Source organism: Erigeron canadensis, chromosome 1 (assembly GCF_010389155.1).
Source record: "Erigeron canadensis isolate Cc75 chromosome 1, C_canadensis_v1, whole genome shotgun sequence".
Taxonomy (NCBI): Eukaryota; Viridiplantae; Streptophyta; class Magnoliopsida; order Asterales; family Asteraceae; genus Erigeron; species Erigeron canadensis.
In genome coordinates this window covers 30,913,081-30,931,593 of record NC_057761.1, presented here as the reverse complement: position 1 = coordinate 30,931,593, position 18,513 = coordinate 30,913,081, and the positions used below count along the sequence as shown (strand labels likewise).

The window sequence follows — 18,513 nt, the reverse complement described above, 5'->3', positions numbered from 1 at the left end:
ATTGCAAGCATTTGTTCCTCGGAACAAAGATGGATGTAATTCGTCCATCCACCGAGTAATGTGAAGTATGTAATCACCATGTCCTTAGCTAATACTTTATGAATATTTCAAATCGGGTTTATATTATGTAAATAATTTATCTTTTGATTTTGTAGGTTTTCGAACCGGAGCATAAGGACTACCCGGTGATGGGCTTCGACGGACGAACAATATGGTTTTGCTCGTCTATTCTTTAACATGGTTATCTTTTTATTTATTGATATGAATATGAATTTGATTAGTATCAAATTAACTTTCCGCGCTTTTGTGGGGGAGTGAAAAACTAAATTAATTGGATCACATATAACACCATTAATATAGGTAACGAAAAAAATAAAAAAACTAAAATCACAAAAAATACGAATCCAACGTCAACATTGATGCGACACTAGGAACTTTTCTAAAAACAATTGCATCTTCTAATTTTTCTAATTTTTTTCTAATCGAGGTATTGAATATATATATATATATATATATAGTACAATATTATGTGGTATGTTGTGGAATAAGTTTTCAATTTAGTTCTTACGAGTGTGATGTAGTGTTATACTGTTATGTAATTGTTGGATGATTGTTGACGTAACAATTTGTTTGATTGGTGTGAGCCATTACTATAATTGAAACGACTCAACTCGATTAATAGCAAAATAAAGAATTGTTTTTTATCTTTTATTTTTTACCCAGATAAAAAAAAGGCATAACCCAGATGAACAAATGGCACAACCCAAATGAACAAAAAGACAGCCCAGATGAACACTTAAAAGACTTGCAACCTATTTAAACTCTATTACAAATTTTAGACCATAACATCTTTGAATTCAATCAGATACATTTACCAAAACTCATAACAAAAGACAACGTTCAAAAATTAGAAATTTCGGCATGACCCGTTCGTAAAATCGTCGTCAAAACCTGTTACAGATCACAGGTATCCAAAAATATATCCAATCATGACCAATACATTACTTTTACAAATGACCAATTATGAATAACCAAAACTCTTTGAATCTAGCACTTGACATAACAATACTTTTACCAAAACAAATCAAATGTACCATGAGCCAATAGTTCAAAGGGTCTCTACAGGTACTATCAAAATTACCATTTTTTGCATTTAGCTAAAGCAATCAATATCCATAAAGCAACTTCAATCTTTATATTACTTAACTTTGCTTCCGCCTCCGGGTTAACCTATAAAAAGGGTAAACAACTAAAAAGTAAGCAAAGCTTAGTGAATAATCTTGCATACGTTTATACATACGAAGGAGGGCAGCGCACAAAGGACTATTACATGTAACCTATGACACCGTTGTGCCATACCTACATGCTCATCTTTGTACTTTAACGCTATACATGGATCCATATAAGCAATATCAACTCAATCAATCATATACTTAGGGTTCTTAGGCCTCATTCACAAGAGGTTCTTAGGCCTCATACATCATATCTAAAGAGGTTCTTAGGCCTCATAAGTACAATGCCCCAAATTGGGCTTAACGCCAAATCGATCACCACATATAGAATCCACCATCATATGGTAATCGACCCAACGCATATATAAAGGTATGCAAGAATACTCACCTCCTCCGCGACAACCAAAATCATAAATCAACAAGACTGCAAGTACACAATACGTATGCTTCAACCTAGTAATTATTCACAAGTACATAGAATATCATCAATCACATATTAAGCCACCTAGCCAAAAATCAATAGCATCTAAACCCATCTTTTATAGTCTCAAATTGTTCTTAGTTTGATTTACAAAACATTCGTCTCTTATATCATTATCATATGGCCAAACTCATTTTCATACAAAAAGTACCATTTTCATATTCGACCAAGGTGACTTCAAGCAAGCATAACTTGAGTTCTACTCAATCTTTTTAGGTTATTCCAGTGGCCAAATTTAGTTAACACACTTAGGTACATTTTATCTTTAGAGACCAACATGTTAATTATCCCTCAAGAGTGACTTCTGGTCGTTTTAAAACACAAACAGTTGTTGTTCTTACTCACAAGACATATTTGACCTTATCGACTTCAAATGACCATAACTTGAGTTCTACACCATATTTTGACCTCATTTCAGTGGCCACTTCACTTTAACACATTTAGGTACATTTTATCTTCAATGAACAACACAAGACTTGACCCATATAAGTATGTTTTACTCGTTTCAAAAACATACACAAAATCATTTCTTGCTGAAAGATCAGCATGACCATACTGACTTCAAAAATTCATAACTAAAGTTCTACACCATATTTTTAACTCATTCCAGTGGCCACTTCGAACTAACACAATAACCTACATTTTATTTTTAGGGTTCAACAAGTGAAAATTCTGTCATGGGGGTGATTTACGCGTGACAAGGTCAGGGACAGAATTTGTCCAACTAGTTCTCACTAACATTCAACAAAATCTATCATACAACCCAACTAAAAAACCCCTAAATTGGTTAAACTAAAGAACCCTAACTTGTATTATACAAATTAACTCATTTTTATGAAAATCCCCAAATTTCCTAATTCAATTTAATAGCAAGAACCCTAATTTCTAAAGGAAATCAAGAATTAGGTTAAAGGAAAATTCATTACCTTCAAGATTAGGAATAGGAATTTAGAATGAAATCACAATTGTCTTCTTCTTCCTAATTTCAGCCCCATCACCACACTTAACCGTCATATTTCAATTTTTTAGATGATGGAAGATTATTATTATGATCAAGCTTTGAAGATTTTCTTGAATTACTTGGAGAATTAGAATTAAGGTAAAGATGGAATGAAGAAAAGATAAATAATGAAAAGGGTTGGTGGTGGAATTGTGACTCAACAAAAAAAAAGTGTCTGGCAACTCTTCTAACTGCCTTGACCCAAATGAGTTTTTGTGGGTATTTTACCCGCTAAAGTTCCAACTAAAACAATCCCAATATTCAAAAATAAAATACTAGGAAACTGTTTTAATGTCAAAACTATAATAGAGGTTAATTTTCATTAGCTTAATAATTTAGGATGTTACAACTCTTCCCCACTTGGAACGGATCACGACCTCGTGATCCAAGCCGCATCCAACAACGACGGTAATTAAAACATCCCTCTTAAAAGCACACGTAAAACCTTAGCGGCATAAAGTTTCATAAAACGAGAATTGTGAGAGATAGAATAAATTTCTTGGAAGTTTCTAGGACGATTCCAAACAATCAGTAATCTCGTCGTCTCGAGCATGTATTCTGAATGAACCATTTAAGCAAGATCTGGCTTCTTCGCATGCGGAATCGTAAAACGCCTCTCCATATTATATAAAAACCAAAATTGATCTTAATAAGTCTCACTCTTTTATCTACCTAAGATTCTTGTTGATCACGACCCTCTTTAAGTTGTTATCTTATCGCTTTGACTCTTTCAGTCAATATTATGTCCATACTCATGTCATACAGCTCTAGTTACTCCACTTGTCTCCATAAATCAAAAGATCAACTTATCTATTTCTTCTTGACATCTACTTCAAATGCATGAAGTAAAACGTGCATTTCTGCCAGAAACATTGAAGACGGAAACTCCATGCCTCGCTACAACTTTATCGACACAAATGTTGACTACCATTCCTGACTTGTGACTATTCGAATTGGTAGGGTTTGCGCGTCTTGAGAGATTTCGTAACCGTGTCCATCATGATGTGCTCCCTTCTAACTTGAAGGTTCCCAAAGATTGACATTTCCCATAAGACTTTTGGTGCTAGGATTTCACTTATGCAAAAGTGTGGTAACTCTTAACATATTTCATAACCTTCTGCTTCATTTCGGGTCACTAACATCCTTTCTTTAAACATTGAAACACATTTGCTGTACCTGGCTAAAGAAGTATTCATGTTTAATAGGTTTCATGGAGCAAATTCGCTTTGGTTTCGTTAAGGAGAGGATTCTAAGTTCTGTCATGACATCTTGTGAATCCGCAAAATTCTTTAGAAAATATTTCGTGTAATCTGACTCCTCGTTTGCTTAGGTTCTCGTTGCAACAATCTCTTCGGGCGACACCAAATTTCGTAGACATAATCTTTCGAAAGAGTTAATCAATTTACTTGACAGTTCTCACGGAAAGAAAATACTTTAAGACTCATATGATCAAAAACAAATGGTAAACTTGACGGTATAGAGGTAAAACACTAAAATTTTAAAGTAAAAACAACTCCGATGGATTCTAAAACGTGAAAGGAACGATTATTCTTGATTTCTTTTAGTAGTTCGTTCAACTTCTCATTCTTTTCTCTAGGCTCACTTCACATTCTTTCTAATTAATTCAGTCAACGGTGAGACTATCTTCAAGTGCCGAAAGTAAAGTGACATTTATCACATGTCAACTACGAAACTTCTAATCTATATTGATCTTGTAGGTTGTCTCCACTTCATCACTGCACTAATCCAAACCGAATCAACCTCATTCCCTCTTTTGGGTAACCACACGATAAGGATAATTTCACTTCTCCTAATCAGACTGCTCATCCGAAGAATTTACATGAAACTTTTCCTTTTATAGTATCTCTCAGACTCCACGTAAAAAATTTAGTGGTCGTATTAAGTTTCAGAGTAAACAAATAGTTGTCTGTGCAAACACTTACAGATTTTTCTCATAACGAATGATAATTGCGGCTAATAAAATTCGTGAAGGTTGCAAAATCTTCAATATAATTCGAAGGAACAGATATGAATTCAAAGTGCTCAAAACAAGCATAGATGACATTTTTTGAAACATCTTCACCGCGCACCTTAAGTTGATGATAAAAGAAACGAAGATTCATCTAAGAATAATAAGAAGATCGAGTAAAACATAAATCTTGACAACGGATACTCGTGTTCGACTGTTACTTTATTGAGCTCACGTATAGATAAACACATGCATATAGTGCCATCTTTGATTTCATCGAAAATGAATTATACCTCTTGGATACGACTAGATCGAATAAATTCATGAAAAAGAGAGACATTGTGGAAATCATGAACAACAAGATTATTCTCCCTAGACCGTGGTTTCCTTTCGGTGTCGATGATCCAAACACAAGAGGCTTGACTGCCATACAACGATTGTCAAAACACGCGAACGAAAGTACCAACAGAAATCAACCGCTTCATTTCTTCCAGCGAAGACAACTTTATTCTTTCTAATAGAATTATTTAATTAGTCGTCTTCTCCTCCCACGAAACTTGACGTCATTCACACTTAACCAATCCATTTCCCAAACTTTGTATCACACGCTTCTGAAGGAAAAAGAAAACCAACTGGCTCGGAGGATTTCAGATTAGGTTTTAACTTTTATAACTACCATACTTATCATTTACTAGGTCATTGTAACTATATCATCCTCATGTTTTCACTATACCATATTCATTCGTAATATTTATCGTCATATAACAAGTAGTCACATATTCACTTAAGACAAGCATGACTATCATTTTCAAACACATTCGCCCTATCCCGTATGGTTTTTTAGCATATCGCCAACACAATCATAATTAAACTAGGAATCTCCAACTCTACAACTTTATATTACACTATCATGTGCATTCTTAACATTAATCAATCTATTTAATCATATCATTGCACTTAATTAATCATCATCATGACAGAGGTCTTTTAACATGCACTTTAAACTAACATGTAGCATGCATCTAACACACAGATTACCAATATAAACACGTTACTACGCAATTACTTTTCATTTCCATACCGCATATGGTCTTTCACCACAATAATGATGCCACGGGTGTCACTACCCAATGGGGTCTTACACCAAATAATAATGATGTCATGGGTCTTACTACCCAATGGTCTTACATCAAATAACAATGATGCCATAAGTCTTACTACCCAATAGTCTTACACCATATAATAATCATAGCACATTAACATACATTCCACATTTACATTTATCAAATGACATATTAAACTCAGAAACCAATTCCAATTTTCAATCTTTACTGATCAACAAGTCATTTATTCGTGCAAAGCTTTTCTACACATTCACATCTCAATAAGCAAATACACATTTTAAATCACATATCAAGCAAGGTCTCCACCCTATGGATTCATACTAACATACTTCCATATTTAACGGGTTTAACTTGAGGTATTATAATATATGATGATAACAATGTTGCAGTCATTATTATGATTACATACTATAATACGCCTCAAGTGAAATTCGCTAAATACTTTCATATGTCACTAGAAACCAGCTATACACATAAGGACAAGTCTCATCTATGGTTTAAGTCTAGGTATCCTTATAATTATAAAATACCTAAATCCCTTAAACCACGGTTCTGATACCACTTGAAACGACTAAACTCGATTAATAGAAAAATAAGAATTTTTTTTATTTTTTATTTTTTACCCAAATAAAAAAAAGGCATAACCCATATGAACAAATGGTACAACCCAGATGAACAAATGATACAACCCAAATGAACAAAAAGACAGCCCAGATGAATCATTTTAATAACACAAACAGTTGTTGTTCTTACTGACAGGACAAATTTGACCTTACCGACTTCAAATGACCATAACTTGAGTTCTACACCATATTTTGACCTCATTTCAGTGGCCACTTCCATTTAACACATTTAGGTACATTTTATCTTCAATGACCAACATAAGATTTGACCCATATAAGTGTGTTTTACTCGTTTCAAAAACAGACACAAAATCATTTCTTGCTGAAAGATCAGCATGACCATACTGACTTCAAAAATTCATAACTAGAGTTCTACACCATATTTTTAACTCATTCCAGTGGCCACTTCGAACTAACACAATAACCTACATTTTATTTTTAGGGTTCAACAAGTGAAAATTCTGTCATGGGGGTGATTTACGCGTGACAAGGTCAGGGACAGAATCTGTCCAACTAGTTATCACTAACATTCAACAAAATCTATCATGCAACCCAACTAAAAAACCCCTAAATTGGTTAAACTAAAGAACCCTAACTTGTATTATATAAATTAACTCATTTTTATGAAAATCCCCAAATTTCCTAATTCAATTTAATAGCAAGAACCCTAATTTCTAAAGGAAATCAAGAATTAGGTTAAAGGAAAATTCATTACCTTCAAGATTAGGAATTGGAATTTAGAATGAAATCGCAATTGTCTTATTTAGAATGAAATCACAATTGTCTTTTTTTTTCTTCCTAATTTCAACCCCATCACCACACTTAACCCTCACATTTCAATTTCTTAGATGATGGAAGATTATTATTATGATCAAGCTTTGAAGAATTTCTTGAATTACTTGGAGAATTAGAATTAAGGTAAAGATGGAATGAAGAAAAGATGAATAATGAAAAGGGTTGGTGGTGGAATTGTGATTCAACAAAAAAAAAGTATCTAGCAACTCTTCTAAGTGCCACGACCCAAATGAGTTTTTGTGGGTATTTTACCCGCTAAAGTTCCAACTAAAACAATCCCATATTCAAAAATAAAGTACTAGGACCTATTTTAAGTCAAAACTATAATAGAAGTTAATTTTGATTGGCTTAATAATTTAGGATGTTACAATAATGTTATAGAGTAATATTTTATAAATTTCCAACTTGAATTCAAAATTACAAAATCATTATCTAGGAAAATAAAATTTGTACAAAACATATACATTCACAAAATGCACATGTTATGATAGTATTTTCTAAAGGAAAATTATTAATACTTTAAAATATCTTCTAAAACCATCAAAACATGATGTGTATTTAACTATCTATGTTTCTTAGTTTCATCTCTTGATATTTTCACATGACATGATCTTCTTTAACCCCTTATAAAGAGAACTGGATTAAGAGATTAAGCATTTTTTTTTTTTCAAAAAAGCCCTTTCAACATATTTATGGTTCTCAAAATTCTTCTTCACACACTACAACACTATTTAGTGTATGTATAAATATTATATTGGTTTGTTATTTGCTTTATCATATTAGTTCACTATTTTTGTTATCAATTTGTACAAAACATATACATTCACAAAATGCACATGTTATGATAGTATTTTCTAAAGGAAAATTATTAATACTTTAAAATATCTTCTAAAACCATCAAAACATGATGTATATTTAACTATCTATGTTTCTTAGTTTCATCTCTTGATATTTTCACATGACATGATCTTCTTTAACCCCTTATAAAAAGAACTGGATTAAGAGATTAAGCATTTTTTTTTCAAAAAAGCCCTTTCAACATATTTATGATTCTCAAAATTCTTCTTCACACACTACAACACTATTTAGTGTATGTATAAATATTATATTGGTTTGTTATTTGCTTTATCATATTAGTTCACTATTTTTGTTATCAATTTGTAGTTAATTTTAATTTAGTTGACATTGATCCTTCTATATAGTTTTAAAACAATCAACGGAATCTCGTAATCTATATTTTTGACACACTCTGTAACCAATTTATCCATCCAAAAAGGTAGTTATAAAATTCCGCCGCAACGTGCGGTAACTATGCTCGTGTAGTTAAAAGGATTTTTAGAAGATTTAGTTAGAAAAATATGTCATTTTTCCCTTGTCTAAATTCTATTTAAAGTATATGGAATGGGTTAATTTGATTTTAGATTGTAATTCGGATTTGATATTCGAATTACTCGAATGGATTACAGATTATTTTAAAACTTTCAAAGTGTGAGGACTTGGCAGTAAAAAACCGGGTTAAGGCTAAAAAAACTCAAAAGGAGTGAAAACTAAAAACCCACTTCTAACCTCATTTTTATTTTCAATTTAAGGCTCGATCTCAAGGTATATTATGTGTCTTGAGTCTGGAATTCACAAACAGACCAAGGAAAATTAAAAACTTGCTAGTTAACAATAAAGATAATCAAAGTCGTTCGTTTGATCGTGTTTTTGAGTCGTGTGTGAGGTTATGAAGAAAACAAATCGAATTCATATATGTTGAACAATTTCTTATGTTGTATTGTGGGAATTTAAGTTAGGCTGGTCGTCGTATACAACTCTTGGTGACTATAATTGAGTTATTAGCCATAATGGTGCTTTTATACAAATTGATTACCAAAATGATGTTTTTTGAAACGTATTTATCAAAGTGGTTTTTTTTTTAAAGGGGTGTTTTCATAATTTTTGTATAATTGATTCTTATAGATTCTAAATGATATATTATAAAAATGGTGGTTCTTTGTTTTTTTTAGTTTTCTTTTCCTCGAATCTTGTATGGGGATGCATCAAAAACACCTCGAAGTGAAAACCGGTGGCTTGGCCTTTGTTGGTGGGGTTTTTTCTTATGTCTTACCGGTAATTGACATAAGTTTTTTTCAACCCTTTTGCAATCCTAGCAGTTAAAGCTTCAGGAAGGATCTAGGCTTTGTCTTTAGAGTTAGTCTAGATTGAACTTGTTGTAATCTTGTATTTAGAACTCTAGTATCTTGTTAGATTGGTTTCTTTTTTATTATTAAAATAATTCTGCCGTTCCCATGCAAAAAAAAATAATAATAATAAATTATGGATTCTTGGTTCTAATCATAAGTGTGTCATAGAACTCAATAAAAATGATAAGGCTGGAAATAATAGAGCAAATAAAACTATAAAAGCCTTATTTATTGGTTACATAAACCAACAACTAATCAACTAAATTTAGTTTGCCATAATGTTTAATAGAAAAATCTACATCCTTGAAATAAAAACACCATTTTTAAGTATTTGCGGAGTAGTATATACTATGTGTGCTTCATTTTGTAGAGGAAATGCATAGCCGGAGCTTTAATCCAATGCTATATTTGGGGCTCGGCATGTCGCATATGGCACAAAGGCTGTCCCCTGTACAAACAAATGCACTGTTATCATAGAGATAGCTATAGCCCAAAGATATAAATCTATCGACCCAGTTTTTAGTTGGTGTCTTTTTAATCCTTTTCATATCCCAAGTTTTGGTTAATATGGTTCGCATGCATGATATACCATTTCAAATTTATGAGAATCAAATCAATCAATTACAATCTAGCAAGAGAGACAGAACAGTGGTTTAAAAGTAGATATTTTAACCAAATGATACAAAACTTATCAAAAACATCATTTTAGTAGATAATTTTTTCTTAGAAAAACATCATTTTAGTAAATATTTTCAAAATACATCATTTTGATAATTATCTTTCTTTTTTATATATATATAAAGAAGAGTTGTTTCTAGAATATTTTTAAAATTTTTTACAGATTTGGCATACTTTAACACTATTTTCGGATGTAAATTTATGTAAGATGATGTCACATCCAATTTTTAGTACAATTAATTAAATAACATTAAAAATACTTTCGTATCAAAATTAATTTAATATCATCTATTAACTTGAAAATATTACCATATCACGATTGCTTACTTATATTTCTCGATTTCTTAACAATAACCATTAGACAAAATACCATTTCATCAATAAATAATCTGAAGATAAGTCTCTAATTCTTTCTCAATCCCTACTTTTTATATATGAGTTGTATTTTATTTCGTTTTATATCTGCTTAATGTTGTTATCTCTATATGTATTTTGATTTCGTGGTTGGTTATTTTAAGGTTTTTGATTTAGTTGTATGCATTAAGGCCATATTATTCACTGAATTTATCCTAGAAATTAAGCCCATCTAACTAGTAGGCCCGTTATACTACTCGTAAGTCGGAATCGTAAGTCGTAACTCGTAAGCATATTGCCATAAGGTTGAAACTCATGTCATATTAGCAGTTGTTTAATTTATCGATGTACGGTTTTTTGAGATAAAAGATTTTGAATGAATTGGGGGAATAAAAGATTTATGGAGGAGAGAAAAAAAATGATTGATTGAGATTTAAGGAGATAGAAAGGGTATTATAGTTATTTTAGATAAATATAGAATATATATAGAGGGCATTTTGGGAAAATAAATATTAAAACTTAAAATTTAGACACTGAAAATTTGCTTTATAATATAAGTATCGATACATATCTAAGTATCAGCCGGTGGGTGGAATTCAACATCATTATAAGTGTCAAATTTTGTTTTCTAATATTTCTTTAGAGGGTCATGATACAAAATCTACGAACTCTGATAGACAAGCATAAGTTTAAACAATTGCATCTTTTAAGTATTAAAGATTGTTAAGCCATCCAAACTTTTGGAGGGCCAGACTCCCACCCGTGCTTCACATCTGCCGCCCATATGTAACACATACATAGATAATAAGCAGAAGCGAAAGTAACGCTATTATGCACCCAATTAAGTTGAATGAAATTCTTCTTACATTATAAATTTTAATCTTTTATTTTTGGAATAATAAATTTAAGTGACAACTATTTATACATTTTGCGGGCGATATTCGTCTCTCGAAAGGCAAAACATCCAGAATTTTTCACATGAGTTGTAACCAAGCAAACCCCCCTTTGATTTTTCTTTCATTTGACCAAGCTTTACATGCAAAATAACTTTGTTTACCACCCTCACCTAATTCCCCGACCCCACACAAAATAATACGATCGAGTACTATTTATCTTATTTTCTATTTTATTTCATCCTCATGAAACTCAAATTATATAGCACCCCATGCCATTTTATCGTTTATTGGTTTAATTTAATAATGAATTAATTATCACTTGTACGTGTTTGTATCTACGTGTGTATATATTGGGGAGAGACCCTAATGAAGCTGTACGTCCACTAGTTGTTTTCAATCTTATTAACCACACAAACTTTGTTTATGTACATCTAAAACCAATATTTAACCACTATTCAAAATAGTCCTTGCTAAAAATGTACTACTAACCATCAACAAACATCCACGTGTCCCATTACTAATTTCCTAAAATGTATAAGGCGTGCAGATTTTCATGTATTAGGCGAACGTAGGTGACCACCCTCTATCTCTTACACCTCAATAAACAGTCCCCCATTCATTCTCATTTTTCACATCCAACTTTTTCTCATCGACATTTTCACAAACACTTTCCAACACTAACTCTCTTTGCCAAAACTTTTTGGCAACGATAAAAAATCATATTACCTAACCATGCCACGCGTTGTCGCGGAAAACGTTGTCGATAATCTAGGATTTTACGACCAACGGGGACAAGTCGCGTCTTCTCCGTCTCTTGGAGAGCTTCTCAAGTATGTCGGCGACATACGAAAGGGAGCTAACGGAGAAGAAACCCCAGCTCATCGTGTGTTAGAAATGAGCGAAACTAGCAACGAAAATGAACCAAAAGCTTTGCCGTTTGTTTTGAAGTTTACTAATTTGACATATAGTGTCAAGGTTCGAAAGAAGATAGCTGTCCCGGTTCCGGCTTTATTTGGAAGTGGCTCAGAAGGAAATGCAAATGAACAACAAACGTATACGAATACTAAGGTTTTGTTGAATGATATCTCTGGTGAAGCAAGAGATGGCGAGTTGGTTGCGGTTTTAGGGGCGAGTGGCTCCGGGAAGTCGACTTTGATCGATGCTTTGGCTAACCGGATAGCGAAAGGAAGCTTAAAAGGGACGGTTACATTAAACGGTGAGCAACTCGAGTCGAGGTTGCTTAAGGTGATTTCAGCTTATGTTATGCAAGATGACCTTTTGTTTCCTATGTTAACTGTTGAAGAAACTTTAATGTTTGCTGCTGAGTTTCGTCTTCCTCGGTCATTCTCTAAGTCGAAAAAGAAGCTTAGAGTTCAAGCTTTGATTGATCAGTTAGGTCTTCGTAACGCGGCTAAGACGGTTATTGGAGATGAAGGACATAGAGGAGTTTCGGGTGGTGAACGACGTCGTGTGTCTATTGGAATAGACATTATTCATGACCCGATTATTTTGTTTTTGGACGAGCCGACGTCTGGGCTTGACTCGACTAGTGCGTATATGGTGGTGAAAGTTTTGCAAAGGATTGCGCAGAGCGGTAGCATCGTGATGATGTCTGTGCATCAACCGAGCTACCGTCTGCTTGGGTTGCTAGACAGGCTTTTGTTTTTGTCCCGTGGACAGCCAGTGTATAATGGCTCTCCACGGGACCTACCTTTGTTTTTCTCTGACTTTGGACATCCGATTCCAGATAAGGAGAACCGTACAGAGTTTGCTCTTGATTTAATTAGAGAACTCGAAGGTTCTCCTGGTGGAACCAGACGTCTTGTCGAGTTCAACAAAGCCTGGCAAAACATGAAAAGATCTCGCAACGAGCAAACCACCGGCGACGAAACCCCTACACACGGGCTAACACTTAAAGAAGCAATCAGTGCAAGCATATCAAGAGGCAAACTAGTCTCGGGTGCTGGAGCCAACAACGGTACTAATCCGACCTCCATGGTCCCAACATTCGCTAACCCAATGTGGATGGAAATGGCTGTTTTATCAAAAAGGTCATTCACAAATTCACGAAGAATGCCAGAGCTATTTGGTATCAGATTAGCCGCGGTTACTGTCACTGGTTTCATCCTTGCTACCGTGTTTTGGAACCTCGATAGCTCTCCAAGAGGCGTCCAAGAACGATTAGGCTTCTTCGCCTTTGCAATGTCTACAACATTCTACACTTGTGCAGACGCCTTGCCAGTTTTCCTCCAAGAACGTTACATTTTCATGAGAGAAACCGCTTACAATGCTTATAGACGGTCATCCTACGTACTTTCACACTCCCTCGTAGCGATCCCTTCTCTCATTTTCCTCTCACTTGCATTCGCCGCTATCACATTTTGGGCAGTTGGACTCGCTGGAGGTGTTTCCGGGTTCATATTCTACTTTTTTGTTATCCTAGCATCATTTTGGGCCGGAAGTTCATTCGTTACATTTCTCTCTGGCATCGTCCCACACGTTATGCTTGGTTACACTATAGTCGTCGCGATCCTTGCTTATTTCCTTCTATTTAGTGGATTTTTCATCACTCGTGATCGAATCCCTGGATACTGGATTTGGTTTCACTACTTATCTCTAGTCAAGTACCCGTACGAAGCTGTTCTACAAAACGAATTCGACGATCCCATCAAATGCTTTATCCGTGGAACACAAATATTTGACAACAGCCCTTTAGCCGTAGTTGACAACAATGTTAAAGCCAGACTATTGCAAAGCATGAGCCGATCGTTAGGGATTAACATCAGCAGCACGACGTGCTTAACCACCGGTGTCGATATCTTGAAGCAACAAGGAATCACTGATCTAAGCAAATGGGGCTGCTTGTGGGTGACTGTGGCTTGGGGGTTCTTCTTTAGGATCCTGTTCTATTTCTGTTTGTTGCTTGGAAGCAAAAATAAAAGGAGGTAATATGTAAAAGATAAGACTTGGTGTACTTGTATGTAACTTTTTGACTTTTCTCTTTGACTGCAAATGAGAAAAGGTGTTTGCTTTCAGTTTATTTATTTCTTTTATATGTTAAGCTTGTTTCAATGTATTAAAAATGTAACAAGGCTCTTACAAAATGATTATACATATCGAGTCTTGTAATTATTTATATAATATGAGGCTTTATGTAATGTTTTAATAAAGTTTTCTTGAAGACTTGTTGATTGTGTGTCTTGTAGTAAATTTGAGATGGATGGCCTAATACAATCTAGAAACAAAGATGATGGTTGAAGATTGGTTACCTAATTATATATATGACCATAACTATGATAAAAATAATATTATAAAATAAAGGTCATACACTTGTAAAGTTGACATTTTTATAAAAAAATTGAATAAACCATATTTTTGTTAAGCGGCCAAACTTAAAGTTCAGATGAGCAATGAAGGAAAAAAAAAAACGTATCCCAGGTATATTTTTCTTGATCAACTTAGCGCTTAATTACCATCACAAATACAATCACAAGTTAGAACATTTGAAAAAAACCCTATATCTCAACTTCCATAACTTATTATTTGTTTTCATTGCTCCTCTGCCACAAATCACATTTATATAGAAAGAAATTCAATTGTTGTATGAAGATATACATGTATAATATACAGATGATTCTCGTAGCCCTGTGGTTTTCTAGTCAATTAATTCGATAACCAGTAACTCAAAAGTAAAGAGATTAATTCCATGATATAGACTCTCAAGATTGTAATTTGATTATGACATCAAAATATAGATTTAGATGATCTAACACAAAATGTAATTTTGTGTTCAAAATACTAATTCTTATAGATGTGTTTTCATGAAATATGATAACCGACTAATTACTTTTCATCAAAATATAATATGTTATGTTTCTATATGTAACTCCATATATTTGACATGAAAATGTTAAGAAGCATTTCACGAATTATTGGTTACTTATTATATATTTTTTTTCCAACGGCTAACAAAAATATATTAACATTAATATCAAGGACCATTAGCAAGGTACTAATGATCCAACAAAGTACAATTACAATAATCTAGATAATCAACAAGACACAGTATCTAAACCTTACTCAAAACTTTCACAGTTAAAATTATAAAAAAATTAGAAAAAAACTTGTGTCATCTTCAAAAACTTATTATATGTTATTTTAGTAGTATGATTTTGTAATGTTTTTATTTTTTTTAACAATATTTTTCTTTTTTTTACTGGAAAAATTTGTACGAATGAGACAAAAAACAAAGCCATTGGTGTTTTTAGGAATTTCATTTAAAAATTTTACAAAACAAGGAAGTCCGGTAATGACAACACCTAACTTTAGCCACATTATCGATGTCTAGTGTCTTAGACACCATCCTTGATATCCATAGTGGGATTCTTCTAACTATTCTCTTCATTCTAGACGAAATAAATGAAGAACGGTATCTAGCTATTCTCTTCATTCTAGAAATTTGCAACCAACATCGTACGATACTGGACTTCACCTTTTTTTTTTTGAAAAGATTTCATACAATTTCATGCTTTTGTCGGTTGCAAATTTCTTTAGTTTGCAGGTTTTTGAGTATTAGGTGGGGAAGATGATGAGGCCGAAGAAAAGAAAAAAAAATGGGACATTACTTACCAAGTTATAGTTTTTTATATATTAATAAACAAATTAAAAGCTGTTTTAAATTATTGTTGTTCTCAAGAAACTATTTTTTTAAAATCTGAAAAATATGTCTGTACCTCGAAAAGTTATTTTTAATGTTTTCTAATGAATTAAAATGATATATATCTCAAAATCTAGGCTTATGTAAAACATTATTATTTTTGTCCGATCAAAATTTGTTTGATTTTATATTATAGTGCAAATTTTTATTATAAGTTATAAGTTATGTATTGCATAATTTTTTAACTCTAACAAAGTACTCCTTCCGTTTCATATTAAGTGTCTAAGTTTGTCATTTTGAGTCTTTTTCGTACAACTTTGACCGTAAATATTTTTTTTTATGTTATATAACACTTGGCATCACATTTATAAATTGATTGGATTTTAAATGTACTTTTCATTGATATAACTTTCATCAACTAATATATAACACAAACAAAGATATTTACGGTCAAAGTCGGAAGAAAAAGACTTGACCAGTCAAAATAGGACAATTAATATGGGACGGATGGAGTAATAGTGTAAAACAAACTTTCACACAACCGTCTCTCTACCCCCCCACGTACAACTTTTTCTTTTCTTTTTTTTTGTTCAATCATCATTTTCCCATTTTAAGCTAAAAACTTGCAACAAAAGAAAATATTGAATTGAAAAAAAAGGAACATCACCTTGGACTGCGGGGCTTGATGATATACCTTCCAAACGGTACACAGGACCTGTCACACAAAGGAATAGTAACACGCTACGACACGAAGGCTCCCTTGTAACAAAGGTTTCTTCATAACAAAGGCTTCCGGAGTAGAATGAAACAAATAGGAATTATTCCCCCTTTATTTTGGGATTTGATCTTATCATATCCCCTAATAAAGCAGGGAAAGATCTTTCTGGACCTTCTTGGTCAAAACCCTAGAGGAATACCTAACTTCCTCTCCAAGATCAAGTTCTCCCAAAGAAGAACCCTAAAACCTTCCAAGGCACAATAATACACGACCGACATAAATCACTCATAATACTTCATTAACGATCGTTCAGATCAAAAACCTATTCATTAGCACGATCTCAATCGGCTATACTACACACGTATTTGATTAGTGTAAAGAGACACGTACCATACCTTCGGGGAATCACCAACAAATAACCAAAACACACACCATTCCCCTTTTCCAAACCTAATCTCGGCTTGGTGTACATTCATACGGTATCTAGAATACAGATCTTAAATTCTACAAAGTTTAGTCCGATTTTTTCAATACCAATGTTCTTTCATGGGCCAGCTAGCAGCACCACGTAGGCCAGACGGTGATAAAGACACCGAACTTCGATGATGTGGCTAAAGTCCGGTTTTGACATTACCGGACTTTCTTGTTTTGCAAAATTTCTAAGTGAAATTCCTAGAAACACCAATGGCTTTATGTTGAAACACGTCGGACCGTTTAAATCGCGACCAACTCGACTACAAGCGTGCGGAATCCGATTATAATCGACTTTGAGGTTTCTTGAATAAACATGAACATATATGCACGAATTGAACAAAGAACAAGAGATATAAAACGAATTCCTATCTCCACAACTCTACTAATCACCTGAAATCTTTCTTATCGGATCTCCCCTTCAGTTATATAAACCGCCAATCACATAAAGATCTTAATCTCGCAATGAAACTTATATATCGCCTGATTATTATCCTTACATCATGGAATATAGATAGGTTCAATCTTCAAATACTCAAACAACAAATAACCAGCTTCATCATTTCAATACTTCAACAAAGTTTCAGCTATGTATCGTATCTTCATTGCTCCAATACTTCGACAAAAACTTCCATAACTGCTATATAGAAGATCATTTGTTAAAAAGTGTCAATCAAAACCGGAAACACTAATGGCTTTATGTTGAAACACGTCGGACCGTTTAAATCGCGACCAATTCGACTACAAACGTGCGGAATCCGATTGTAATCGACTTTGAGGTTTCTTGAATAAACATGAACATATATGCACGAATTGAACAAAGAACAAAAGATATAAAACGAATTCCTTTATTATTCAGTCATCTCGATTACAATACAATGATAAATCCGTATAGAAAACATCTCAATAATTACGGATTACAATCAAAGAAATGACAATAATAATGAATTACAGGGGTGGACACGGTGTATAGATCTCTACACCGATCCTATGAATAGCTTTCTGACTAGTCTAAAACCATTAACCCTAAACAATAACCTAAGTCGTCTATATATAGGCTGTGGAATGGGCTGGACTTCAAGCACTTTCGTGGGCTTTGGATCTCTTCACATGAACTGCTGCTTCGTGCTGACGTCATCACAAAGTGATGATGACATCATCACGACCTTGAAGACATCTTCTCTTCTTAGTAATCAGCCCTTTGAATTACATTGCAACGGACAACAATCTATGCACGAAACGTGCATCTACACTTTATTTTTTGTCCTACAAATTTCTCTTATTTATTGATATACTAACATTGATTGTCATCTCTCAAAAAACAGTTTA

The 18,513-nt window shown here is 33.4% G+C and overlaps 1 protein-coding gene across 1 annotated transcript; it reads left to right on the top strand.

The window, feature by feature from the left end:
* Positions 1-12,007: 12,007 nt before the first annotated feature.
* LOC122585410 (ABC transporter G family member 6-like) lies at positions 12,008-14,342 on the top strand. Its single transcript, XM_043757544.1, has one exon. It carries the CDS (start codon positions 12,071-12,073, stop codon positions 14,285-14,287), a length of 2,217 nt encoding a protein of 738 aa, XP_043613479.1. The 5' UTR covers positions 12,008-12,070; the 3' UTR covers positions 14,288-14,342.
* The last annotated feature ends 4,171 nt before the right edge of the window (positions 14,343-18,513 follow it).